General features: G+C 42.0%; 1 protein-coding gene across 1 annotated transcript in view; it reads left to right on the forward strand.

Moving 5' to 3' along the window:
• TLN2 (talin 2) overlaps positions 1 to 25,694 on the forward strand; it is a 438,278-nt gene that overhangs the window by 213,254 nt on the left and 199,330 nt on the right. Inside the window, exon 4 of the mRNA XM_086710846.1 lies at positions 24,518 to 24,689. Within this exon, the coding sequence (XP_086566972.1) occupies positions 24,554 to 24,689 (136 nt within the window). The 5' untranslated portion in view covers positions 24,518 to 24,553. The remainder of the gene's footprint in view (positions 1 to 24,517; positions 24,690 to 25,694) is intronic.

Below are 25,694 nucleotides of genomic sequence, written 5' to 3' on the forward strand. Positions count from 1 at the left end.
CTGGTTGATAGTAACTAGGCAGATATTAAGGGACTGGGGTAGAGGAGGGGTCTGGTATCTTACAGAGAGCTCTTCAGAGGAATTTTTATTGGGAAGCCTCTTGGAGATCCAGTCAGTGGATAAGACCAAACACTAGAGCAGAGTTTGCTTATTACTTGTAGAATCAGAGCAGAATTCTAAGTGGCCTTAGGAGAATTGGTCATAAAATAACCATATTCCAAGGCCCCATCTTTTCTTTGGAATTCCCTGTCCTGGTGACCTGCAGGCTCTCCCCAGTCAGTCCTGGTGACTGACCTCTCTGGTGGTGCGTAACCTTCCGTTTTCCATGTTTCATATCAGAAATTGAGGTGGTGGACCAAAATTTAGGTAGAGTTCACTAGACTCCTCTACTTCCTTGGTGTCAGGAACTTCATGTGGTCCCTAGATGGCGTACATGAGATAAAATGGATGACCACTAAATAGTGTTCACATCTCTCTGTGAGTTGGAGCTTCCACCTCAGTCACATGAGACATTTTGTGAGATTATACTTTTCAAGGGGATCCTTCTCCTAAGAGAAGAACCTTGAGCTGAGCTTCAGGACGGGTCTCAACATTACCGGTAGTGACTTTGGTTTTTAAAGCTTCATATTTTTGGCCTGCCTTCCTACACTGATATCTGTTGTTTTGTGGGGGTTCTATTTTCCCCAAATGAGGTGTTTTCCAAAGTTTTCCTGGAATTCTGAGATCGGTCCTCGTGAGGCTAGCCCAAGAGCTGAGGTTCGCGGTTTTATCTGGATTGCAAGGTTGTGCTCAGTGCAGGTCTTAATGAAGTTTTGTTCCCTTGAGAATAAGGGATATATTGATTGGTGCATATTTGTTCTCATCTTCCCACATCTTTCCAAATATGTTTTTGGGTACGTTATGCTTTTCTTTACTTTGGCAGTGTTTGAAGCACATGATAAATGGGAAACATTAGGCTATTAAAAAATCAAGACCTCGGTAGCCATTAAAATGGAGACTTCTAATCCATTTACACCTTGGAAAATTCCTTAGAAAGCACATAACATTCTAAAAATAATTGAGGATGCATAGACCACTTTAACACCTTTTTATTCCTAATTCAGAGAAACTCTTCGTCTGTGTCTTTGGGGAAACTGTCTTTTTTGTTTGTTTGGTGAGGTGGTGGTCCATTGTATGACACACGTAAAGATTTGTCAGAATGGTCATTAACACTATAAAATCAAATCTGGTGTCACAGAAGATTGTGCCTCTATTGGAATATTGAATTAGCTCTGTTGGCTCCAGCATATTAGACTTTTTTTTTTTTTTTTTTAAGGCTTACGTAATTGAACTACTTCACTCTTAGAGGTTGAACCACTTGCTGGGAAACCATCCTTATTTCCAAGTTGGTAGATTAATCCTTAGGGTGAGGGACTGTGTTAGCTATATTTATATTATAGATTGGGGGCTAACAGATAAAGGCTAAGATCACTGGTATTCAGTAATGGTTTATTTGATTGATCTTGTTAGTTTTAAGGCAATATCCCTTAATAACTGAACTCTTCCCTCTACTTGGCTATCATTTGAAAATCAGAGTGCTGAATTCTGTCCCAGTGCTCAGAACACCGAACTTCTGTAATTACCAAAGGGGATTTCAGACTCATCAGGGAAAGTTCAGTTGCTATCTTCTGTCCTCGTTTATAAATGAATCTTAGGTTTGGAATTCTTTGGCCTTTCTCCCCATCTCCATCATGCACTGGTAGTGGGGAGAAAGCTATTTCTTAGTTTTAAAAGCTGATGAAGAGCAGGGTACCTGGCTGGCTCAGCCATCCCCCTGTTGGGAGTAGAACCTACTAAAATAAAGATATACACAAATAATAAAACTGATAAAGAATAATCTTGGACCCTTACCTCAGACTGGATATTAAAAAAATAATTAAAAAAGGATCAAAGATTCAGGGTGCCTGGGTGGCTCTCTTGACTGTCTGGCTCTTGATTTTGGCTCAGGTAATGATCCCAGGGTCGTGGGATTGAGCCCTGTGTCAGGCTCTGTGCTGAGTGTGGAGCCTGCTTAAGATTCTCTCTCTCTCTCTCTCTCTCTCTCTCTCTCTCTCTCTCTCTTTCTCTGCCCCTCCCCTGCTCATACACAATGTCAGTCTCTCTCTCTCTCTCTCTCTGTCTCTCTCTCCAGAAAAATAAAAAATAAAAGGATCAAAGATTTTAAATGTAGGAGCTATAAGACTACAAAACTTAGAATAAAACATAGCTGTAAATCTTCATCGACCTTGAATCAGGCAATGGTTTCTTAAATAGGACACCAAAAGAATAAGCAATGTAAGAAAAAAATAAATTGGACTTGATCAAAACTAAAAACTTGGGGGCGTTGAAAGGACACTGTCAAGTAAGAGAAGAGACAGTGTGTAGAATGGGAGAAAATGTTTGCAAATTATGTAGCTGATAAGGCTCTAGTCTCAGGAATATAGAAGGAACTCTGATAATCTAACAATAAAAAGGAAAGTAATCTTTAAAATTAGCAAGGGATTAGAATAGCTGTTTTCCCAAAGAAGATACTCACATGGTCAATAAGCACGTAAAAAGATGCTCAATATCACTGGTCATTGGGGAAATGCCAATCAAAACCATAAGATACTGTAATAAAAACGACAGATGATAAGAAGTGTTGGGAAGAATTTGGAGACACTGGAATCCTATAGATGTCTGGTGAGAATGTAAGTGGTGCAGCTGCTTTGAAAAAAGAGGCAGTTTCTGAAAAGATTAAACAAAGAATTACCATATGACCCAGGAATTATACTCCTAGCTATGTACCCCAAAGAAGAGAACTTTGAGAATTGTATCTCCTGAAACAAATTTTTTTGAAGACTTAATTTTTTAGAGAAAATTTAGATGTACAATAAGGTTGAGAGGAAGGCACAGAGACATTCCATATATCCCCTGTTCACACACACTCACACACATACCCCACTTAACAACATCACTCAACAAAATGGCATATGTATATATTTTTTCTTTACGAAGGATAAACCTATACCCATAATAATCACCCCAAATCCATAGTTTAAAGATTCACTCTTGGGGCACATTAAATCATTTTAGGGGCGCCTGGGTGGCTCAGTCGGTTAAGCGTTTGACTTTGACTCAGGTCACAATCTCACGGTTCATGGGTTCCCGTCCCCTGTCAGGGTCTGTGTTGACAGCTCAGAGCCCGGAGCCTGTTTCTGATTCTGTGTCTCCCTTTCTCTGCCCCTCCCCTGCTCACCCTCTGCCTCTCTCTCTCAGAAATGTATACATGTTAAAAATTTTTTTTAAATAAAATCAATTTAGATAAATGTATGTTGACATATATCCATCATTATAATATACAGAATAGTTTTACTGCCCTAAAAATTTTGTGGTCTACCTATTTAACTCCACCCTCCCCCTTGAGATCACTGATCTTTTTATTGTATTGGTGGTTTTACATTTTTGAGAATGTCATATAGTTGGAATCCTACAGTATGTAGTATTTTCAGATGGTCTTCTTTCACTTGGTAATAAGCATTTAAGGCTCTTGCATGTCTTTTCATGGCTTGGTAGCTTATTTCTTTTTAGTGCTAGATGATCCATTATCTGGATGTACCACAGTTTATTGACCCATTCACCTATGGAAGGCACATCTTGGTTGCTTGCAAATTTTGGCAGTTATGAATAAAGCTTTTATCAATATCTATTTGCAGGTTTTTATGTGGGCATAAGTTTTCAACTCCTTTGGGTAAAATACCAAGGATTGTGATTGCTAGATCCAATGATAAAAGTATATTTAATTTTCTTTCTTTTTTAAAATTGTTTTGAGGGGCGCCTGGGTGGCGCAGTCGGTTAAGCGTCCGACTTCAGCCAGGTCACGATCTCACGGTCCGTGAGTTCAAGCCCCGTGTCAGGCTCTGGGCCGATGGCTCAGAGCCTGGAGCCTGTTTCCGATTCTGTGTCTCCCTCTCTCTCTGCCCCTCCCCCGTTCATGCTCTGTCTCTCTCTGTCCCAAAAATAAATAAAAACGTTGAAAAAAAAATAAAAAAAAAATAAAATTGTTTTGAGAGAGAGACATAGAGAAAGAGAGAGTGTGAGCATGTGTACACAAGCAAGGGTGGGGCAGAGACAGGGAGAGAGAATCCCAAACAGGCTCCATGCTGTCAGCATAGACCGTGATGTAGGGCTCAATCCCACGAACCATGAGATCATGACCTGAGCAGATATCAAGAGTCAGACTCTTAACCAACTGAGCCACCCAGGTGCCCCTAGAGTAGATTTAATTTTCTAAGAAACTGCCAAAGTGTCTTGCAAAGTGGCTATACAATTTTACATTCCCACCAGCAATAGATGAGTTGTTAGTTTTCCTCATGCTCTGCTCACCAACATTTGGTGTTGTCAGTGTTCTGGATTTTGGCTAACCTAATGAGTGTGTAGGTGTGTATATTGTTCTAACCTAGACGTCCCTGATGACATATACTGTGGAACATCTTTTTATGTGCTTATTTGCACTTTAGATCTTCTTTGGTGAAGTGTCTGTTAAGGTCTTGGATTCATTTTTTAATCAAGATGTTTGTTACTGAATTTTAAGAGTTATTTGTGTGTTTTGGGTAATAGTCTATCACATGGGTCTTTGGAAATATTTTCTCCCAGTCTTTGGCTAGTCTCCTTATTCTCTTCATAATGTGTTTCACGGAGCAGAAGTTAGTAATTTTTATGAAGCCTAGTTTATCAGTGAACTTTGTCATATATCATGTCTTTGATGTTGTACCTAAAAAAGGCATTACCATACTCAAGGTCTTCTAGGTTTTCTCCTATGATCGAGAAGGTTGTTTTTTTATTTTTACTTTACATTTAGGTCTATCTTGAGTTACGTTTTATGAAGGGTGTATTGTATGTCTTTAGATTATTTTTTATATGGTTATCTTGTGCCAACACCATTTATTAAGAAATTATCTACTCCATTATATTGCCTTTGGTCCTTTGTCCAAAGATCATTTGATTATATCCATGGGATTCTATTTGGGTCTCTTTTTGCTCACTGATTTATATATGTATAAATTGTGAAAGGATCCCCTCATTGAATTAACACCTCCATCACTTCACATATTTACCTTTTCTTTGGTAAGAACATTTAAGTTCTACTCTTTGAACAAATTCAATTATGTAATACAGTGTTATCAATGTTAACTACTGTTAGAGCCTTGGACTTTATTTATCTTACAACTGAAAGTTTACACCCTTTTTACCAACTCTCCTTATTTCCCCTCTCACCAGCCCCTAGCACCCACTTTGCTACTGTTTTTATGAATTTGACGTTTTTTTTTTTTTCTTTGATTCAATTTGTAAGTGAGATCATGTGATAATTGTCTTTATCTGGCTTATTTCACTTAGCATAATGTTCATCAAATTCATCCATACTGTTGCAAATGACAGAATTTCTTTCTTTTTGAAGGCCAAATAATCCATTCTGTATTTATATCATATATACCACATTTTCTTTATTTATTTATCATTTACTGACACTAGGGTTGTTTCCATACGTTGGCTATTGTGGATAATGTTGTGATGAACATGGGAGTGCTATAGTAAGTCTTGAAGTCAGGTAGCATCAACTTTGTTCTTCAATATCATATTGGCTATTATGGGTTCTTTGCCACTCCACATAACTTTAGAATCACTTTGTTGATATCCTTAAAATAACTTGCTGGGGTTTTGATAGAGACTGCATTGAATCTATATGTCAAATGGGCAAGAACTGACATCTTGATAATATTGAGTCTTCCTATCCATGAACATTGAATATGCCTCCATTTATTTACTGCTTTGATTTCCTTCATCCGAGTTTTATAGTTTTTCGCATACAGATCTTTGTTATATTTATACCTAAGTATTTCATTTGGGGGGAAGTGCTAATGTCATTGGTACTGTGTTTTTAGTATCAATTTCTACTTGTTCATTGTTGGTATATAGGTAAGCAGTTGACTTTTTATATTAACATTATGTCCTATAGTTTTGCTATAATGATTCCAGTTTGTCAACTCTTCCAGATTTTCTACATAGAGGATCATGTCACCTGCAAACAAAGTTTTATTTCTTCTTTCCCAGTCTGTGTATTTTCTATTTTCGTCTCATGCCTTACTGCATTTGCAAGACTTCTAGTACATTGTTGAAAAGGAATGGTCAAAGGAGGCATCCTTGTTTCTTACATGATCTTAGTGGGATAGCTTCAAGCTTTATCATGTTAAGTGTGATGTTAGCTGTAGGTTTTTTTTGTAAATAATCTTTACCAAGTTGAGAAAGTTCCCCCTCTATTACTGGTTTACTGACAGTTTCTATCATGAATGGGTATTGGAGTTTGTCAGATGGTTTTTCTGCATGTGTTAGCATGATCAAATGATTTTGCTTTTTTAGTCTGTTGATGTGATAGATTACAATAATTGATTTTTGAAAAAAAAAACTGCTAGAGCTAGTTAATAATACAATGGGACCTTTCTCATAATTATAGGAGTATTTGTGCAAATATGGCAGTAATCTTAGTTCTTGCTTCTTTCCAGGTTGTCTATCATTAGGGTAGAGGGAAGTCTATGCAGGTGGAGCCAGACTTGAGGTACCAGAAGAGGTATCCATAAATGTGACCTGAGGTCTCATGGAAGGCGAGAAAGTTGAGGAGGGCCACACAAACATTTTGAGAGCTGAGTGAGGACTTAACAGCGCCCTCCCTGGATTTTGTTTTTATAATCATCTCATCAGATGTTCACTCTTTCCTACCAGCCCAGTCAGATTGGTAGAACTTAGCCTTAAGAGCATCTCAGAGGAAGAACTGCACAGACTCGGAGGCGTTCATAACAGATGGAGGTACTTGAACAGCCGCTCTTTAATGGTCTGAGGCTAGGTTTGTTTTGACATGGATTGCTTGTTTCTGTTAATGCTCTCTGCAGATATGTCACAAAGAGACTTAATATTTCAAGGGGTCTGCATTTAATTGATGTATGACCTGGTGACTTGAGTTATACCATTAACCTTTTTTTGCTTTCTGATTTTTATGTACCATATAACAGAATCAATAAAGAAGAGAATGGAAAAATAGCTCTGTTTAACATTTCAGGGGTGATAGAGTAATGTTGTCTATAAATATTTATATATTCCTGAGACGATGCCTTTCTCTTTTGACATTTAGACTGACTCATGGAGAGATTCACCACTGGGGAGGAAAGAGAATAAAGAAACTTTTTTTATCCATAAATTTATTTATATGTGTCTTTCAAAGGTAAACAGAAAACTCAAAAGGATTTTTCATTATAATATTTTTTTCTAATGGAGCATTGAAATATTTAGCAATCCTTTTCTCATCCAGGATAGTAACAGGGGAAACATGAATGTGTAACTGAATGCTCCCCAAAATCCAAATAGATGAGTTTGGCTTACAGCTTCCTGTGTGTCCCACAGCTTAATTTCCATCCAGCTTCCCTGCTCTCTCTGCACCTGGTCTCTCCTGCTTCCCTTATCCCTCCTTTCTCCCAGTCTTGGCTTCAGTCCTGTCTGCCTGAGTCATTGCCTCCCACATTTCCCCTTTGTCATCCACAGTAATGGATAGAGACCCTCTGAGCAGCCTAAAGCCCAGCCCCAGTAAGTGCTCACCTGCCTTTCCTAGGGAGGGTGGAGGCCTGGTCAGGGAGCCTGGAAGCAAAGCAGTGCGTGCTTCCTTGGAAGCTCCATGAACATGCTCTCTGCATTTCAGCAATCTGGCAGGCAGACAGGCAGAGGGAAAGCTGTGCTTTTTGACTTGGCTGGAATTACTGCAACCTGGTATAGAGAAGGTGATCGTACCTTTTGATCAGGGATAGGTCTTCGGTGACCGGAAACTAGAAAGTTGATCATTACAAATGTATAAAGTCGGGGGGATAGGGTAAATCTTTTTACAGTGTGGAGCCATGATATTTTAAAATGAAGACCAACCCTGAGAAAGTGGACATCCACTCAAATAATGGTGTAAACTGAGCACTCATCTGTTTGGGGCTCTCATGACAATCTTTGGTGTAGGGGACTCAGAGTTCAAGGTAGTGATCCTCTGACGACCTTATGGCATACAGTGGGATTCAACCTGTGAATTTTTAAGAGGGCTTCCTCAATGAATTCTTATTAAGTCTTATTTAAGCCTTCTGTAGCACAAATAATGATCTGTCGTGTTTTCAAGTTGACAGTTTTATAGTGAGGTATCTTTTTCAATAGTCAAATATATGTACATATGTGTGTGTGTATATATATGCATATATAGTGGTAATGTTAAAATCTGTCTACTCCAGTGTCACTGGTAGCTTTGATAATGTGAGAACCCACAGGATTACATCAGGTGCTGCCATTGACCGCTGGTACAGTAGAGTGGCCACAAAGTCCTCGCAAGTCATGGTTGGAAGTTATTTGTACTTTCTTCTCCTTCTTGCACACAAATTTAAATTTATTCTCAGCTTTCAGGACAACCCAAGCAGCTCTTTTGAGGCCTTCAAGTGTTATAGGCAAGTAATTTACAGAGGACACAGCAGTGTCATACACAGGACTTGTGCCACCATGTGGGGTGGCACTAAGGTTGGATGGCTCTTGCCTGTGCTGTGGTCTGTTCTCATTCTGACTGACTGTCACCCATTTAGATGTTGCCTGGGAATATCCAGAAAGATCTAGACTAATCATGGAGCCCTTCAAGAGCCTCAGGGATTCCAAGCCACCCAAATTCTTAGAGTCCTGACTTCATCCTGGAATCATTAAGCTGCTGGAAAGACTTTGATGATCAGAGTGCCTTTGGCCTTTATTCCAGACACATCTCTCTGTATTACTTGTTGGGGTCCTCTGTGTACAAGGAGCAGCATCTGGTCTAATGAACGGTACTCAACGAGTATAGGTTGGTGAATAAAAGGATGACTGCATTCTTTAAGAAATACGCATTTTGTACACTGTTCCAGTTGAAGTAGTTGGCTTCCTGCCATCCTGAGAAGCAGTCAGGGCTGAAACTTATTGTCTGGTTTTTTAATCGGTTCTACAGAAGACTTTAGAACTAGAGTACCCACAGTATCTCTCTGGTTTAAAGTTTTTCTGCATCTAAAACCTGAGTCATAAATTGTCCCACTGACCTTCTTTTAGGCAAGAAAGACAAAAAAAAAATAATGGCAGACACAGGATATGTTAGGCTGGTTTTCAGTGAAGAGCTATTACCCTACCTCTTCCCTCTGCTGGCTTGACTACTGTCAGTTATCTGATTTTGTATCTTCTTGGGGCAAAGAAAAAATCTTTTAGAATTCTGTATTTTTTGTTTTTATCCAAATAGCATATTAGGCATTAGTAATAATAGTAGCAGCAAATACTGTGGTTTGGCTCTTCCAGTGATAAGATCCTTGCTATATGTTAAGTAAGTTTTGCATGAACTGAGATGTAGTATGTGCATAACCATGGAATTAGGTCACACAGACCCTAAGTCATGTTACTGCTCAGACAGTGGACTCCCAATCCAAATCTGTGTTTTGACTCCCAATCTAAATATGTTTTCTCCATAACATGGCTTATCTCACTATTAGTCAAGGCAATGGAAAGGGTATGCTTCAAATTGGCTGACAGGTTGTGGTAGTATTAAGATGAGAATAAATCTTCTCAAATCTGAAGGAACTGGCCTATTTTTTTTTTTTTAACAGAGCCATCATTTCTTTTAGATACTTGTTATTGTGTAATTAAAAGGAAAGAAATCAGGGGCGCCTGGGTGGCTCAGTCGGTTAAGCGTCCGACTTCAGCTCAGGTCATGATCTCGCGGTCCTGAGTTCGAGACCCGCATCGGGCTCTGTGCTGACCGCTCAGAGCCTGGAGACTGTTTCGGATTCTGTGTCTCCCTCTCTCTCTGACCCCCCCCCCCATTCATGCTCTGTCTCTCTCTGTCTCAAAAATAAATGAACATTAAAAAAAAAAAGGAAAGAAATCAGATGGAGGAATTGCATCCACCTGCTTATCAATTGCTTGCTGAAAATCTGTCCAACATTGAGAACAGTAAGAAAGCATTGTGGGCCCTCAAGAAGCTTATCATTACATATGGAAAGTAGACTGAGAAAAGGTGACTCAATGTTCAGTTTTCATGGCATACCTACGCATCTGCCAGGCTCTGTACTAGGCCCTGGAGTCACTAAGTCCTGGGTGGTGAGTACTGTTGGAGAGGGGAGTAGGGAATGTGACCAACTGAGTCGTGAACAAAGAGTAGAACTTCCCCAGGGTGGAAGGGTGACTTTTCCTAATGCCATCTGGAACATGAACCTTCTCCCTTATCGACCTAATTCTGTCCATCGTGTATGAGTTTGTATCTTGCCCTCTGCCTGATGTTATTCTTCCATGACTCTACCCAAAGTTTTACTTTCATCCCTTTGGTGTTTCTGGTCCTCTGCCATGTGTCTACTTTTTTTTTCTTCCTAGTAACCTCTACACCCAACATGGGACTCAAACTCACGACCCTGAGATCAAGAGTCACATGCTCTTCTGATTGAGTCACTCCTCTTCCTCCTCCTCCTCCTCCTCCTCCTCCTCCTCCTCCTCCTCCTCCTCTTCTTCTTCTTCTTCTTCTTCTTCTTCTTTTTTAAGAACTTCTTGGTTACCTCTTAAGTGGGTCTTCTCTGTGGGTGTGGGTCATATGTGTGCTCTGAGAGTTGAAGCCCATCGAATGCAATGCACCAGTCTCATTCCATCTGCTGTATTCCCTGAAGGACTCAACACAGTGGCTTGTACATTATAAGTGATTGGTAAATAGTTACTGATTGACTAGTTTTCAGTCCCCTCTCTGCCTTTCCTTATAGCCCTGGGATATGAGTCTCAATTCTTGCTGTGTCCATGAGATACTCGTGCCCTAGATAGTTAGGTCTCCAACTTAGGGTGTTTGTGTTGAATGTGAGAGAAGACTCCACAGAAGGTCATTAAAATGACTCAGGTTAGGAATGGAATATATTATGGAGTTGCCTGGCATAAAAAGGCAGGGAAACATCCTGTTTCTTTATCCAAGGGAAGGGATGATCTCACAAGGAAGAGAACCATTCAGTTTCATCAGAATTAGAGCACTTGAAAGTTGTCTTGTGTTGTAATTGAATTTATTTAATTCCTGGAGGAAAGTGTGTATTATGACTAAAGCCCAAATCAACGAAACTCAAAAAACATAGTTTTGCTTTGCCCATAAACCACTTTCATAGTCTCTTCCATGCTTGCCTATAAGGATCCTAAGTTCTGCACATCTCTTACCACACCATCCTACGAGGACAGGCATTCTCTCCATTACAGTCTAGTTTTGTTCGGTGGGATTGAAGCAAGCCATGGACCCCAGAGGTAGATACACCCAGGTTAGAGCCCTCCCCCTCCCTGCCAGAGCTTACTACTGTTGTGACTGTGGGCAGAAGATATCCATGTCCATACGCCTGTGCATTTGCCTACCCCAATATCTGCATCTATGCCTACATTTACATGTCAATAAACACAGCGTATATGTAATTTCCCTGCAGATAATTACATACATTTGACTGTATTGTTTGTCAGTTTGTGTCAAAATTGTACTAATTTCCTATATTTAGGAAAATTATACTAATTAAAATCTGAATTGAACCATAATTAGCCTGGCTAAGTGCATTAGTTTACTGAGGCAGCCGTAACAAAGAACTGCAAACTGGTGGCATAACCAACGGAAATGTATTGTCTCACAGTTCTGGAGGCTGGAAGGCTCAGGTCAGGGTGTCCTTCTGAGGGCTGTGAGAGAACAGTCTGTTGTGGGCCCCTCTCCTTGGCTTGATGGCCATCTCCTACCTGGGTCTCCTCACATTGCCTTCCCTCTATGTGTGTCTCTGTATCCACGTTTCCCCTTTTTATAAGGACACCAGTCATTTCGGATTAGGGCCCACCTTCATGACCTCATTTTACCCTGATTATCCCCGTAAATACCCTCTCTGCAAGCAGGGTCCCATTCTGAGGTTCTGGGGCTTGGGACTTCAACATATGAATGTTGGGGAAAGGAAACATTGCCACCAATAATGCTGTGTTAGGTGTTGAATTTGATAATACGTGTCCATATAACAAGCCAGCACTGAGAGATGACAACATAGTGTAGTGTAGTCCTGTAGATGAGGCCCTGACACGTTCGAAGCCAGGAAATTCTTCAGTCGTGCTATTTCCTTAAGGATACTTATCCTTTGTTTCTCACTCTCTGTTGGTCTCTGCATCTCTTTTATTTTTCCAGCTTTATCTTAATATATTTATGAATATATCTATTAATATATTTATTTTTGGGAGAGTGCAAGCAGGGAAGGGGTATAAGGGATCTGAGATGGGTTCTGTGCTAACAGGCTGATAGCAGTGAGCCCGATGTGGGGCTCAAACTCAGGAACCGTGAGTTCATGACCTGAGCCAAAGTTGGTCTCTCAACCGACTGAGCCACCCACATGCCCCATCTTAAGTTTTATATGTTTTGAAGATTGTTTTCCAAGAATTAGTCCAGGTTGTAGAGACACATAATATGTAAGGAAACTACCTTAAAAGAGTACTTTAAGATGTTGTGCTATACTCAACTGTGCTGTCAGGAGTTCATTATTTGATGTCATCTCCCATGAGGACATGTTTGTTTCTTCGCTGTGCTCCTGATGAGGTGATATTTATGTATACAGACTGAAATTTGTTTTGGTTTTATTATTTGGAAATGTAAATCTTATCTATAATGCACTGGTAGAATTCGCAAGACTTGCAATTTGGCTTTAGTAAGTACAAGAAAATGATACTCTGTCCAAGTACTTCAACTTTGTAATTATGGTTTGATCCACCAGGCAGTTCTAGAAACTTGAGCTTACAGAAACCAAAGCATTGATATTTACGGTGTATGTCCACTATTTGCTTTAGTAGAGTCTATTCCAATTTTTTCTTCTGTCACTTCTGCTATTAGCAATATATTTTAAAATTTATGTTAAGCATCTTTCTTCAGCCTCTTTTCTGTAAATCTGGTTTATTGCCCATACCAGATGTTTTCCCCCTGTTCACGCCTTTGTCAATGCTATCTTTTGATATGGTCCTTGCCAGCCTGAGCCCTTGCTAGCAGGATCATTCTCCGGGCTAGATTGAACTATAAAATCTAGATTGATTATTGGCTTCCTTGGTTGTTAATGCATATTCGTTTAGCTAACCCATAAATCAAACTGCTAATACCTGTAGATTCAGATTTTTTTGGTCTTTAATATCTTCTGGGTTGCTCCTTAAATATAATGATGAATCCTTAAAAACAAGTCTACCTTAAGAAAATCTGAAATAAAAAAACAAAAGTTTTTAAACAAAATCCTATTGCAGCCTTATTTTATAATAGTGAAAACTCACAAGCAGCTGGGCCTATATAAAGGCAAAGATACAACTGAGTAAATTATGACTTGCACTGCAATATTATATACCTATTTTTAATAGTTTCTATGGGAATGCAAGCTGATGCAGCCACTCTGGAAAACAGTATGGAGGTTCCTCAAAAAACTAAAAATAGAACCCTACAACCCAGCAATTGCACTACTAGGCATTTATCCATAGGATACAGGTGTGCTGTTTCGAAGGGACACATGCACCCCCATGTTTATAGCAGCACTATCAACAATAGCCAAAGTATGGAAAGAGCCCAAATGTCCATCAATGGATGAATGGATAAAGAAGATGCGGTATATATATATACACAATGGAGTATTACGCGGCAATCAAAAAGAATGAAATCTTGACATTTGCAACTACGTGGATGGAACTGGAGGGTATTATGCTAAGTGAAATTAGTCAGAGAAAGACAAAAACCATATGACTTCACTCATATGAGGACTTTAAGAGACAAAACAGATGAACATAAGGGAAAGGAAACAAAAATAATATAAAAACAGGGAGGGGGACAAAACAGAAGAGACTCATAAATATGGAGAACCAACTGAGGGTTACTGCAGGGGTTGTGGGAGGGGGGGTGGACTAAATGGGTAAGGGGCACTAAGGAATCTACTCCTGAAATCATTGTTGCACTATATGCTAACTAATTTGGATGTAAATTAAAAAAAAAAAAAACAATAAAAAATAAATAAAAGTTTCTAAAAAATGTACAATCCCATGGAAAATGATTATTGTATAATTACAATGGGGTAAACATGAGAATACAGAATGACATGGGGTATGTGATCTCAACCACCTAAAATCCTGCATAAACAGTGGAAGATGAGTCAAGATGTTAGCATTGCTTATGTGTGGGTGGGACTATTCAAGGAAATCTGGATTCTGAAGGACTTGGGTTTAACATCTCTCCCTTCAACTGTGAGTGCCTGTTCCTTAAGAGAGATAACCTCCTAAGCCTGATGATCCAGGGCAGGTAAGACCTCTCTGAATTGTGGAGTGATTTCTAGTAACACAACCCATGAAAATTCAAGTATTAGCAAAAACCTTAACCCATTTGGCCACTCTCCTAACAGAGTTTTCCACGTTTCTTGTGGTTTCAAACAGCACACGGGAGGAGGCAGGGCCCGCAGTGCAGTGGCCTCTGTCAAGCCCCATAACCTCGGTTGTCCTGGTTGCCTTACCTGGGTGGAGTCTAAACTCCTTAGCAAAGGGTAATGTTAAAGATTCAGGGACTTGACATACAGAAAGGGTTTAGAATTCATGAAGGCACGTAATTATTTATCTATGTTGGCTGCTGTTGATTAAGAAATTTAAAAATACAAGCTTTAGTTCCTACATGGAGGAGAAGGGAAAGAAAGCTAAATTAAGGATTTACCTACCCTGCAGGCAGGCAGGTGGACTTGATGACTTTCATGGCTGAGTTTGGGGATGCCACAGGCTAGAGGAAATTTAACTGAATCATTCCAATTTTCAGATATAAAATGGGGGGTGATCTTAAAATGAATGGCCACAGAAAATGAGGATGCTTTGGAAAATCTAATCTCGTGTGTGAATGCTGAAGTGCTACTGTGATGGGCTTGGAATCTCCAGAAATGTAAATTGCATCAAATTCCCTGATTGGTTTCAGTTCTTCTCACAAATGCCTTATTGTTCTGTCTGCTGTAACAGAAATGCCCTTCTGATTTATGGTTAATGGATTAATAGAGATAAGCCTCAAGAATATGTTTTTAGTATTCTATTTTTTCCTTAGCATCTGTCCTTGCCAAAACCATGCACTATTGCCTTTTTGACTGATGTATGATGCTGTGGGTTTGCAGTTGTGAATTCACCGGTCAGAGATCAGTGCTGAAAAACCTTTGTAGTGAAAGGGATTTGGAGATAGGAAGTAGGAGATTTGTTCGTTTCTTAAACCAAACTTGATGGTGTGCCCTATTGCTAAATACCAAGCCTACACTGCTTTGCCAGATACTCTACAACCCAGTGTATACTTTTTTAGCATTAAATAAGCACAAGCATGAGGAATGTGACCTGAGAAGAAACTTGACGTTCTTTGCACTTGTTCTACCAGGTTTGGTGTGCAACACGGTGAATATTTTTTTTCCAGATTCATAGAACAAAGCTCTCTATTTTGTCCAGGTAAAACCCAGCCCATGTGTACCCATCCCCATGGTGTGTGCCTTAGTGACCAAGCTTATGTTTATCAGCATCATCGGTAGCCTAGGGAATCTGCTTTCCTGGGATTTAACAGGCTTGTCACCAAGGGTCAGAAAAAATGAATAATGGGATGAGTTTATTACCAGTGATCCAAACAAGTAGTAAATAATTCACAGTTCTCCTGGTCTCAACCGTCACTTTTATTTTTCTTCTGCTTTTCGTTGGACGTGACCTTTTTTTTTCCCTAGCCTATGTATTTTTGTAAATAGCTTCAAATCATTTGAGTTGGGGTACAAGAATTCAAATTAGAGTTCAATTTGGAACCTTCTTCCCTCTTTAACTCGTAAGGGGAAACAAATAACAGGGCTTCAAGGTGGACTACAGGAGGACTAAGCTGTGTAGATGATTTATTCTGCTGTCTCAGCAACCACAGGGGACCACTGATATTGCTGGAAAGCCACCACAGCTTTCTCAGTGGTCTGAGGGAAACGAAGGTATATTCCGTAGGAGTACTGTATCCTACCACATTGTCCATCTGTGAAATGGAGATGTAAAAAAAAAAATTTAATAAATAAAATTAAAAAAATCTGTTGTACTTTGTAAACTCTTAGGCACATCAAGGGAGAAGACATGTGGAAGTGCTGTGGAATTCTCCAGGGCCAGATAAACACTAGATGTAGCATGTTCTATTGTTGGAGTTGGGACTGGAGCCCGAGAGGGCTGGTGCTAGAGCAGGGGTTACAGGTGAGTGCCCCACGAGCTTAGGAGAGGAGAGGAATTCTCCATCGGGGGTGGTTGGGAAGACAAGGAAAGCCAAGCTTGATGCTGGGCTTGGGCTTGTAGGGTGAGTAACCAGGAAGAACGGGATGCATGACGCATTTCAGATAGAGGTACCCCGCAAGAACTAAAATAACCAAGGCAGTTGTGCAGGATTTGAAAAGACATTGTTTTGCTAAAATGGAAAGTTCTTAGAGCATAAACAGGAGAGGGCAAGTGGGTGGATGGGAGGTCTCGACCACCCTGGCGCTAAGCAGGTTGAACCTGATTACCCATACATTTCAAAGCGGTGTGTGCATTCAAATCCTTTCTAAGCACAGGTTAAAACACTGTGAGCCCATAAGTGTCTGCTCCTCTTCCTTTTAGCACGTTTTCTTCCCACTTCTCTGCTCACTGCCCTTTATTAGCTCCGCCAGAGCTCTGGACTGGTCTGCGGTAACCCTCCCACCTCCTTAGAATTTCCTGGGAATTAGGCATCATCTTTAATAAAGGGCAGCTCTCAATTTGTCTGAAAGGGTCTGAAACACAACATTCTAAGACAGTGATAAGTGATACATGCAGATATCCACTTGCATAGCAGGTTTAACCGGGGGCACATCTTTGTGACCAGTGATGTAATTAATGATGGAATTTCATATGGCAGTGCCAAGAGGTGAGTGGAGATGGGAAGGTAAGTTAGAGGGATCCTTGGTTGGCTCTCGTCACACCACATACAAAGCAGATCCTCGTGGCAGGATGGCAAGGTCTGGTTGTGGTTTTCTAGCAGTATGACCTTGGGGAGGTCGCTTAATCTCAAGATCCTAGTTTCTTCATTTGAAAATGGAAAATAGGATCAAAGCTCTTTTCCCCATCATTGTGTACTCCATACTGGGAGCACATTCTTCGACTTTCGTCTTGGAGGTAGTACTGCTGACTTGCCCTGCCCTCCATGGATTAAATACATCTTGAGCCCTTCTCTGCGCAGGTACTTTACAGTGAGCAATGTACATGGTCCCTGCCCTCAGGGAGCCTCCCAAGTGTTCCTGACTGCTATGGCCTTGGTCCTTTTTTTGAGTTTCTCCTTTGCCAGGCCGGAGAACTTCATCTTGTAAGCCATGAGGTTAAGCTTCTGTGGTCCATGGGATAAGTTGCCAATGAGTAGAAATAGGGCCCACTTGGTGTTTGCCCTCCAATCATACTTTAGTCATGGTGTTTGTGTGGATAATTCCTAATGACTAACTTAGTAAAACATCTGTTTAAATCTTTGCCTGCAGGACATAGAAAATCCACATTTACTGAGCATCTCCGGTGCGGTGGGCCTTGGGCTAGGGCCTTGAGATTCATAGGTGGTTGTGATAATACAGTCCTTGCTGTGGGAAAACAGTGAGGGAGGAAGACCTCTCCCAGAAAATGTATTCTTCAGACCATGTTGTGTATGTGTCGTAGTGCAGGTGTACTCGGGACAGGCGGGAACACAGTGATAGCTCTGTGGGTGAAGAGGCATATGGAGGGTTTGCAAAGCAGCTCTGGGTGCCAAACGCTTGGCTGGAATTTTTATTGACTTGCCCGACCTGCTGCTGAGTTCACACCTGCGTGGGTGGTTAATCATTTCCCCTCTGTTCCATTATCACCTGACCTTTTAAGGGCTATTTCTAGTTGAGGTATGCAAAGTCAAACAGTCTTGGTTCCCATGCTTCCCTGAAGGAGGACTAGAGAGGAGATCCTCATGTGAATATTCTCCTTGCTTTTCTGGTCTCCCTGCTCTGGCTGCAAAGGGGGAGCTTGATGATTCTGGTATTTTTCTATGTGGGCTGTTACCATGTGAGGAAATCCCATCAGCCGTGTTCTTGTGCTGTTTTCCCCAAGCTTAGGGTTAGCTGGAGTTTCTCTCCCGAATTGTGAACGTGGGGGGCTAGAGGAGCCTCTCTACTCAGACTCTGCCGTCTGCGCTCTCACTAGTTGGGAAGAGGGAGGTTGAGGGGCCCGATGGGGGAAGGCCAGGTTATTAAGGAAGGCCTCTGGCTCCCTGGTAAAGCTGACTGTGAGACCAACATGGGGCACTGCCTTTTCTCCTCCTCACCCATCCCTGGATGAAAACCAGCTGGCTCCCAGTGAACAGTGGATTTGACTCACCCCTCTAGATGGTGACGCATAGGCACCTGGATGTGCCTGGTGGGCTCAGTATCCTGTACTGCGAGTTGTGAATGTTTGAGCTGAGCACAGATAGAGGGCACAAGAAAGCAAGATAGAGGGCGAGACCCTGGTTTTTGCTTTTGAGGCACCTCTTGGGAACTGTGACCCCATCAAGTGGTGGGTTTTTACTTGTCAGCTGAGCTGTTCCCCTTCCTTCCTTCCTTGGGGAAGATCGGTTACAGAATGGAGAGAAGGGAATATCCTTCCTGGGTGTATCAAGAGAGCAGATTTGCTCACTGGAGATTGAGGTGAATGATAGCCCCACATTTTATGCTGACTTTTGGTTATGCAATGCATGCTGTTAACAGACAGGGCTGTATTTTGCTTGCTGGAGGGGAAAGCAGACCTAAAGAAGGGGTTCAGAGACAGCCATCATAATTGGGTACAGTGGTCTTCCAATGGGTCAGAATGGAGTCAGTGGCTGGAGGTGGAGAGAGGAGAGGGATGGTTGCAGTTCTTACTTTATTCAGGATCCAGGGTCCTACTGAGGCGTGGTAGCCTGGCCCTGTTGTCCTGTCAGCTGTGTATGACACTTGTGCTCCATAGAGGAGTGTGCAAAACCCCGTGGCCCCTCTCCTAGGTTGCCCCTGGACAGAACTCATTGACAAGCCCCAGGGCAGGGGTTTGCTTTAATGCCAGCCCTGACCCATACCGTAGGGTGAAGTTTTGCTCCTTTAGGCTCTTGGATTGGGGGAGTCTGACTGACATCCAAGAGAACAGCCTGAGGAGTTCCTTGTTTCACAAGCACACTCAGCTTCCCGGCTCATCCTTGGGTAATTCTGCATGTACAAAAAGCATGTTGAATGGCTTGAATAAAGATGAACAAAGGAACTGTACAGTGAACAGGGTTACTAGAAGGGGAGTGCTATCTAGACAGGAATCTTGATTGTCTTTGCTCTCTAACGCCCATGATCATGTCTACTACATAATAGATGTAAAATAAACAATAAATTGAATTGCGCAGCCCAGACAGTGGCTAAATAGAATAAGCTGCTTCTAGTGTTTCTCCAACCACTGTGGCTAAGACGAGTAATAAGAAACCCTTACCTGGCACTTTCTTTGTGTCTTTGACATGTGTCCATTTATTCCTGTAGCAACCTGCAAGTTATTGTCCCCCATTTTATGGAAGAAATGGAAGCAGACCGCAGTGAAGTTACCAGCTCAGGGTCATGAACTGGGAAGGTTGGAGCACCTCACAGCCTCACTTGACAGAGCGGAGATCCCTGAGGGGTGGGTGCTCATCTTGAGCAATGGTGGACATTTCTTGGCTGGGCTGGGCTTGTTTACTCGAGGGTGGACTGGCCTGAGCCTGGCAGTCTGCACCACCGCCACCTTTCTGAGCTGTTTACAACTCCCTGGGACCAAACAGTGTTTACTTTAAAAGGAGAGTGTCAGAGTCTCACCCCTGGTTCCATTGGCTCATCGGCCACAATGGATGGCACAGGAAGGTTTTGTGTTGGCCCCAGGTGACCTTCACACATAAATCAGGGCAAAAAATGGTCAGAATGAGAAGAAATTATGGAAAGGAAAATAACCTATGTTCTATGAATTCTATACCCTGTCCTTTAGCAAGAAACCAAAACTACAACAAAAAAACTACTTAAGATCAAGCAAGATAGGATACATTCAAATTGGGGTAAAAGAAAAAGATAGCATAAAATAGAGATAGAGGTTAGACTATAACACAGTTGGCTCTGAACCTTCTTTGCAGCCAAACCCAAAAAGGAAACCTGGTCTGCTGTCTCAGGCTCCCTGCCGGGAGAGGCAGGAATTAGCCAGAGGGGTTAGGATACAGGGGAGTGGAGGTGAGAGTCAGCTGCAGGCCACATGGCTGCTGTGCTGCCCTGAGAACATCTCACTGGAGAACGAGCATTCGTCTTGATCTATGGCATCTTGTCTGAGCTACGAGATTTTCTCAGGGCTTGAAGGGATACATAGTGAGACTTCGCCTAAGTGCTGAAAACACATACTCACATGTACTTGACGTCTAGGTTCTTACATGCTTTGATATGATGATCTTTTGCCATAGGTCAGGACCCTTAATGTCACAACGTGTCTGTTTTGCAAGTATCTCACTGTGTCATAGGTAGAACTAGAAACGGCTCGGTGCCATGTTCCCTGGGAGTGGTGATTAAATGACCGTGTACTTTGGTTGCAGACCTCCTTGAAATTTGCCTGTGTGGATGATCTTCTTGCATGATAAAAAAAAAAAAAAATCCAACCTTATAGTTTATAAGGCATTTTTATATACAGAATTTGCATGTTTATGACGTTGCCATGAAGGAAATCACGGGTCTTGTTTCATGCTTCATGTTGGGAACACTAAGTCATAATAAAACCGAGAGCCAGGAGTAAGAAGAAACTGGGGCCTTTGAGTTTTGACCACTGAGCAATGCTCTGAGAGTGACTGGTTTTCATTTTTTGGTTTTGCTGTGTAATGTGTACCCATGTTGAAACATTGAAAGTGGTAGAAAAGTTGAGAACGCGAATCCCGTAATGAATGTCTGGTGTCCCTCATGGTGTTGAAAGTCTACCTTGAACTAAGGATAGTTGTCTCCAATCTGTGGCTTCATTTTTGAGATACTAGGATGAGAAGACCCGGGGATCCTGTGGGAATAGTTGGCCAAGCATCCAGTGTCGCTGGGAAACTCCTTTCTTGGGAGCCACTTGCCCACTGCTTTCCAAAGAGCAGAAAGAGGAAAACTAACAGGCCCAAAGGTCCCAGGTATCGTCAGACCTGGGAGTGAACCTGGAGCCCAGACTCCCTCCTAGTCCAACACCCTGCCCTTGAACCAAGACTTGGCTACACCTCTCCTCTCTTGCAGGTCCAGAATGGAGATCATGCACACTGAAGCACCTGCCTCCAGGAAGGGCAGTTAGGTGTCTTGAGACTGCCCCTCAGGCCATCATCAGGTGGAAACCATGTTTGTACAGATGCTATGTAGATACGGACTTGGTGGCAATTACATGATATGTATTTCCTGGATAAATAAGCCTGAAGGGCATAAATGAGAACCACTGCCTGTTCCTCCACCCCTTCCAGTAGACAGCCCTAAGAGATGAGGAGACAAGTCTGCACTTGCTGTGCCAGCCCCTCTCCCCTTCTCCTCCAAACCTGCTGTTCTAGCTTCACCTCTCTGCTAATCTCTTCTTACCTCAGTTGTCAGACACCTGCTGGCCAGATTCAGTTGTATCCTCATCCTCCCTCAACTGTGATCTGCCCTTAGCACAGGTGCTCTCTCCCTCCTGCTTGGCGCACTTTCTTCTGGGCCCACCCTTTCCTGGTTCTCCTCCCTTACCCACCACCGGGCCCCCTTGCTGGTCCCTTCTTGCCCTAATTTTAGAACCTGGCTCCAGGACACAGTCTTCAGGTCTCTCTCTTGCTCACTTCCCTAGGTGATCTTTCTCATTCTGAGCATTTAAATATGATAAGCTCCCCTTCCCCCTACCATTACGTGTCCTGCTTTGTATTTGACCCTGTTCCACCTCTCTACCGAATATATCCTGAAAAAACTCATTACGGATTTTTCACCCAAACCTGTGCCTCCAGCAGCTTCCCCCAACCTCAGTCAGTGGCTTTTTCATTTTTGCATGTATTTTGGATAGAGATTTTCCCTCACTGCTGTATACATTCTGCTTCTCTCCTCCTGCTTCCAAATCTCTGGGCTGCTCTCCTGTGTTCCTTGTTGACCCACAGCCCTAGGTTCTATCCAGCAGGCTTCTTGCTGCTGTCTGCTTCCTGCTTCCCCATCTGCCCCTTTCTCCTCGCTCCCCTATGTATCTTCTGTTTCCTTCTGAGTGCCAGTGTTTATTCTCTTGCTGTTCTATTCTTCTTTCAGCCCCATGTCATGGCTCTGTATTTTCCTTTGATTGAATCCCTCCTGGCTTGGCTAGAAAGACCATTAATTTGCTCTGCAGAAAGCCCAATTATGAGCCTGGGAAGAGCAGCCTTCATGCAGGGACACTTCCAATACTTGCTATTCCCAGAGAATGGAAGCGATTAACCATCCCATCCTCCCTGGTACATTTCATAAATGGCACCCATGACAGCAAGGACCCCCATAGCCTTTACCACTGACTGTTACCACCAGCCATGCTCAGGGATCTCAGTGGTTCAGGAAACCTCACGATTATTACCAGCCCCAGGGGGAAAACTGTTCACGCAGTGATCTCTACATTGCCGTAAATTTGTCAATTTAGGTCTAGAGCTTAAATTTTACTTTCCCAAATTGGGGAGTTGTTTAGACAAATATGCCTATAAAAACAGAGTTGGATCTATCCTTTTATATGTGGCATGATATTGTAAAGTCCTTGATATTGTGGGTGGAAAATCACTGAATATTTTGAACTTGAACTCTTCTGCCATGTTAGCGATGTAGCCACTGCCCAGGCTGTAGTAAATTGATTCAGTTGGGGAGGATTCCCAGTGAATGCTGCTGTGGTTGATTGAGAACTGTGTCTTGACATTCTTCAAGAAATATTTTTACAGACAGTTCATTCAGAACATAAGTAGATGTGAAAATGACTTTATAGTTGGATGGCCTAAATGGTTGGTTCATGCAACGATTCATGCGGCTTTAGGAATACCCTGCCCATGAACACCGGAACATCTGTTTAAAAATGTCCTGTGTCCAGTTGACCCAGGTACCTGTTGTTAGGAAGCTGGCAATCAATCAAGCATGCTAGGAAGTGATGCCCTAGAGGCACCCACTCCCTGGGCCTGGTCAGCCTGTTTCCCTTTCTGCGTGTCAACTACCTCATTGCTTCTTAGCGTTTGCGTTCTTAGGTGGAAAGAGGGCATAAAGGCAGTGGGGGTTCAGGTTCACTCCCTGTAGGTTCTCTAAGAAAAGATAGGAAAGGATGAGAACTTGAAATTGCTGTGGATTTATGTTCTGTATCCGGTGCTAGGATTCTAACTACTAACTCTGAAGTGTGTTATTTTGTTGGCCAGGATGACAGCCAAGTAAGTCTGTGTCAGTGTTTCAGGTGCAGGATAGAATCCTTCCTCTTGTGCCTGAGGAAGGTACATTTGATTCAGGCTGGCTCGGGTTGAGGGTAAGTTTCTGGCCACAGAATAGAGCACATTGTCAAAATAAGCCATAAGCCACCAACTCACACAAGAGGAACTAAATTGTTGGACTTAGGTTTAAAAAAGAAGTTACTTATGAAATAAAACCTAAGCTAAACCTGTATGCTTTCTAAAACCATAAAACTGGTTTTAGAAGCAAACTGGACAAGAAACGAAATATCCCAATAGTTTATCTGAACAAAATAACAGCTGAAGTGGCATTTTCTTCCCTTAGAGACCCCAGAAGAGTATGTATATAGCACACTGGCTGTTTCAAATCAACCACTCTGGCCTCATTACTGATGGTGGCTGGGCATTGGGTTCCCATTGAGAACTCCTCAGGGTTTGGTTCTTTTATGAGTTAGGCAGGGCTGTTAACATTGTGGCTTCTTTACTTGTGGGGAAATTAAAGTAGAGTGGCCAAAGGGCCTTGCTTGCATTTACACAGGATGCTGGTATTGGAGTTGGGCCTAGACACCAAGTCTTCTGGTACATGGTGTCGTGGAACTTTTTTGCCCTGAGGAGCACCCAGGAGAGCATTGGTATTTGTTCTCTCTCCCCAGGAGCTGTGGGGAGAGAGCTGGGGCACTGAGGCTGCTAACAGAAGCATCTTCAGGAGATAGCTGTGGGTGCCCAAGGTTCTCTGCTTCTCACCCTGAGGACTCCCTGTTGGAAACTCCAAGTAGGGAGCATCATTGAGAAGGAGTCTTGGTGAAAATCCACGGATCCTCTTCCCTAGAGCCTCGACTTGCCACTCTCTGATAACGATAACCCTGGAACTACAAGCTGTTGTCTTTTTTAGAAATTTTCAAAATCTTTTGTGTTTTTGTCCAAAGCGTTCTCTTTAATTGCTGTTTTATTCCTGCAATTATTTAAAACTGATCTAGAGTCTAGCAGTTTTTTCAAGATGATTATGACCATCAGGGTTTGTCTCTCTGTGTTTTCCAGACATTCTAAGTGAGAATCTTCACATCATCTAGGAAAATGGTGGCCCTGTCCTTAAAGATTTGTGTCCGCCACTGCAATGTGGTAAAGACCATGCAGTTTGAACCATCTACAGCCGTGTACGATGCATGTCGAGTCATTCGGGAACGGGTACCTGAGGCGCAAACTGGCCAAGGTAAGCCATTGGTTATTCACCAGCTTCCTGAAATGTGTTTGTATGTTCTTTACCTAGTGGCTAAAGAAACAGATGCTCTGAGTGGTACCCAAACCACCTAGTCTGTATGCTTCAAATGAAATGTCTTCTTAGCCTAGACACTACTTGCCTCCCAACTGAGTTTTGTGATGACAGTGGCCAAAACTGCCATTGAATTGTCATTGTCACGCCCATCATCATGACCCTTCCATACATGAGCATCGCTTTCTCTGGTTTACAAGTCACCTTATGATACTTGATCTCATTTACCCCACGAAGTACAAATGTACCTCGTCCAGCGGTTACTGCTTATGTATAACCGGAGCCCTCTTTTCCTGGAGGAGGCTGGAACTGCCATCAGAACACACAACAAGCCTTACATTTCAAGTACTTTGAAGGGGCTCTGTAAACTTTATCTCCAACATTAAAGGGAGTGGGGAGCCTCTATGAATGTGTGTTTTGTTTCCTGTTAGTTTGAACTGCTAACCACTATTAATCCAAGTTTAAACAACGGCCATTCATACGGTTTTTATTTTCCATTTCCCTTTCTCTACTCTCTACATTTCCTTCCTTTATTTTTGTTTGATTGGCATTTGGGAAATTGGGATTATTCCCAAGTTGATAAGCCTTTACTGTGAAAACAGGATAAAACTTAAAAATTAGAAACATGAGGGGCGCCTGGGTGTCTTAGTCGGTTAAGCATCTGACTCTTGATTTCCACTCAGGTCATGATCTCACAGTTTGTGAGTTCAAGCCCTGTGTCGGGCTCTGCACTGACAGTGAAGAGCCTCCTTGGGATCCTCCCTCTATCTCTATGCCTTTCTGTCTCACATGCACAAAATGAGTAATACATAAACAAACTTTAAAAATTTATTAAAAAATTGGAAGCATGAAAATCAAATATTCAAAGATGATTAAATGTAGGCATTGATTTTCTCAAAAAGATGTCCTAAAACTGCCAAACTTTTGGTCCAAAAGCATTATTTA

The sequence above is a fragment of the Puma concolor genome, chromosome B3, assembly GCF_028749965.1.
Source record: "Puma concolor isolate L17-30 chromosome B3, mPumCon1.1.hap2, whole genome shotgun sequence".
In the NCBI taxonomy this organism is placed as follows: Eukaryota; Metazoa; Chordata; class Mammalia; order Carnivora; family Felidae; genus Puma; species Puma concolor.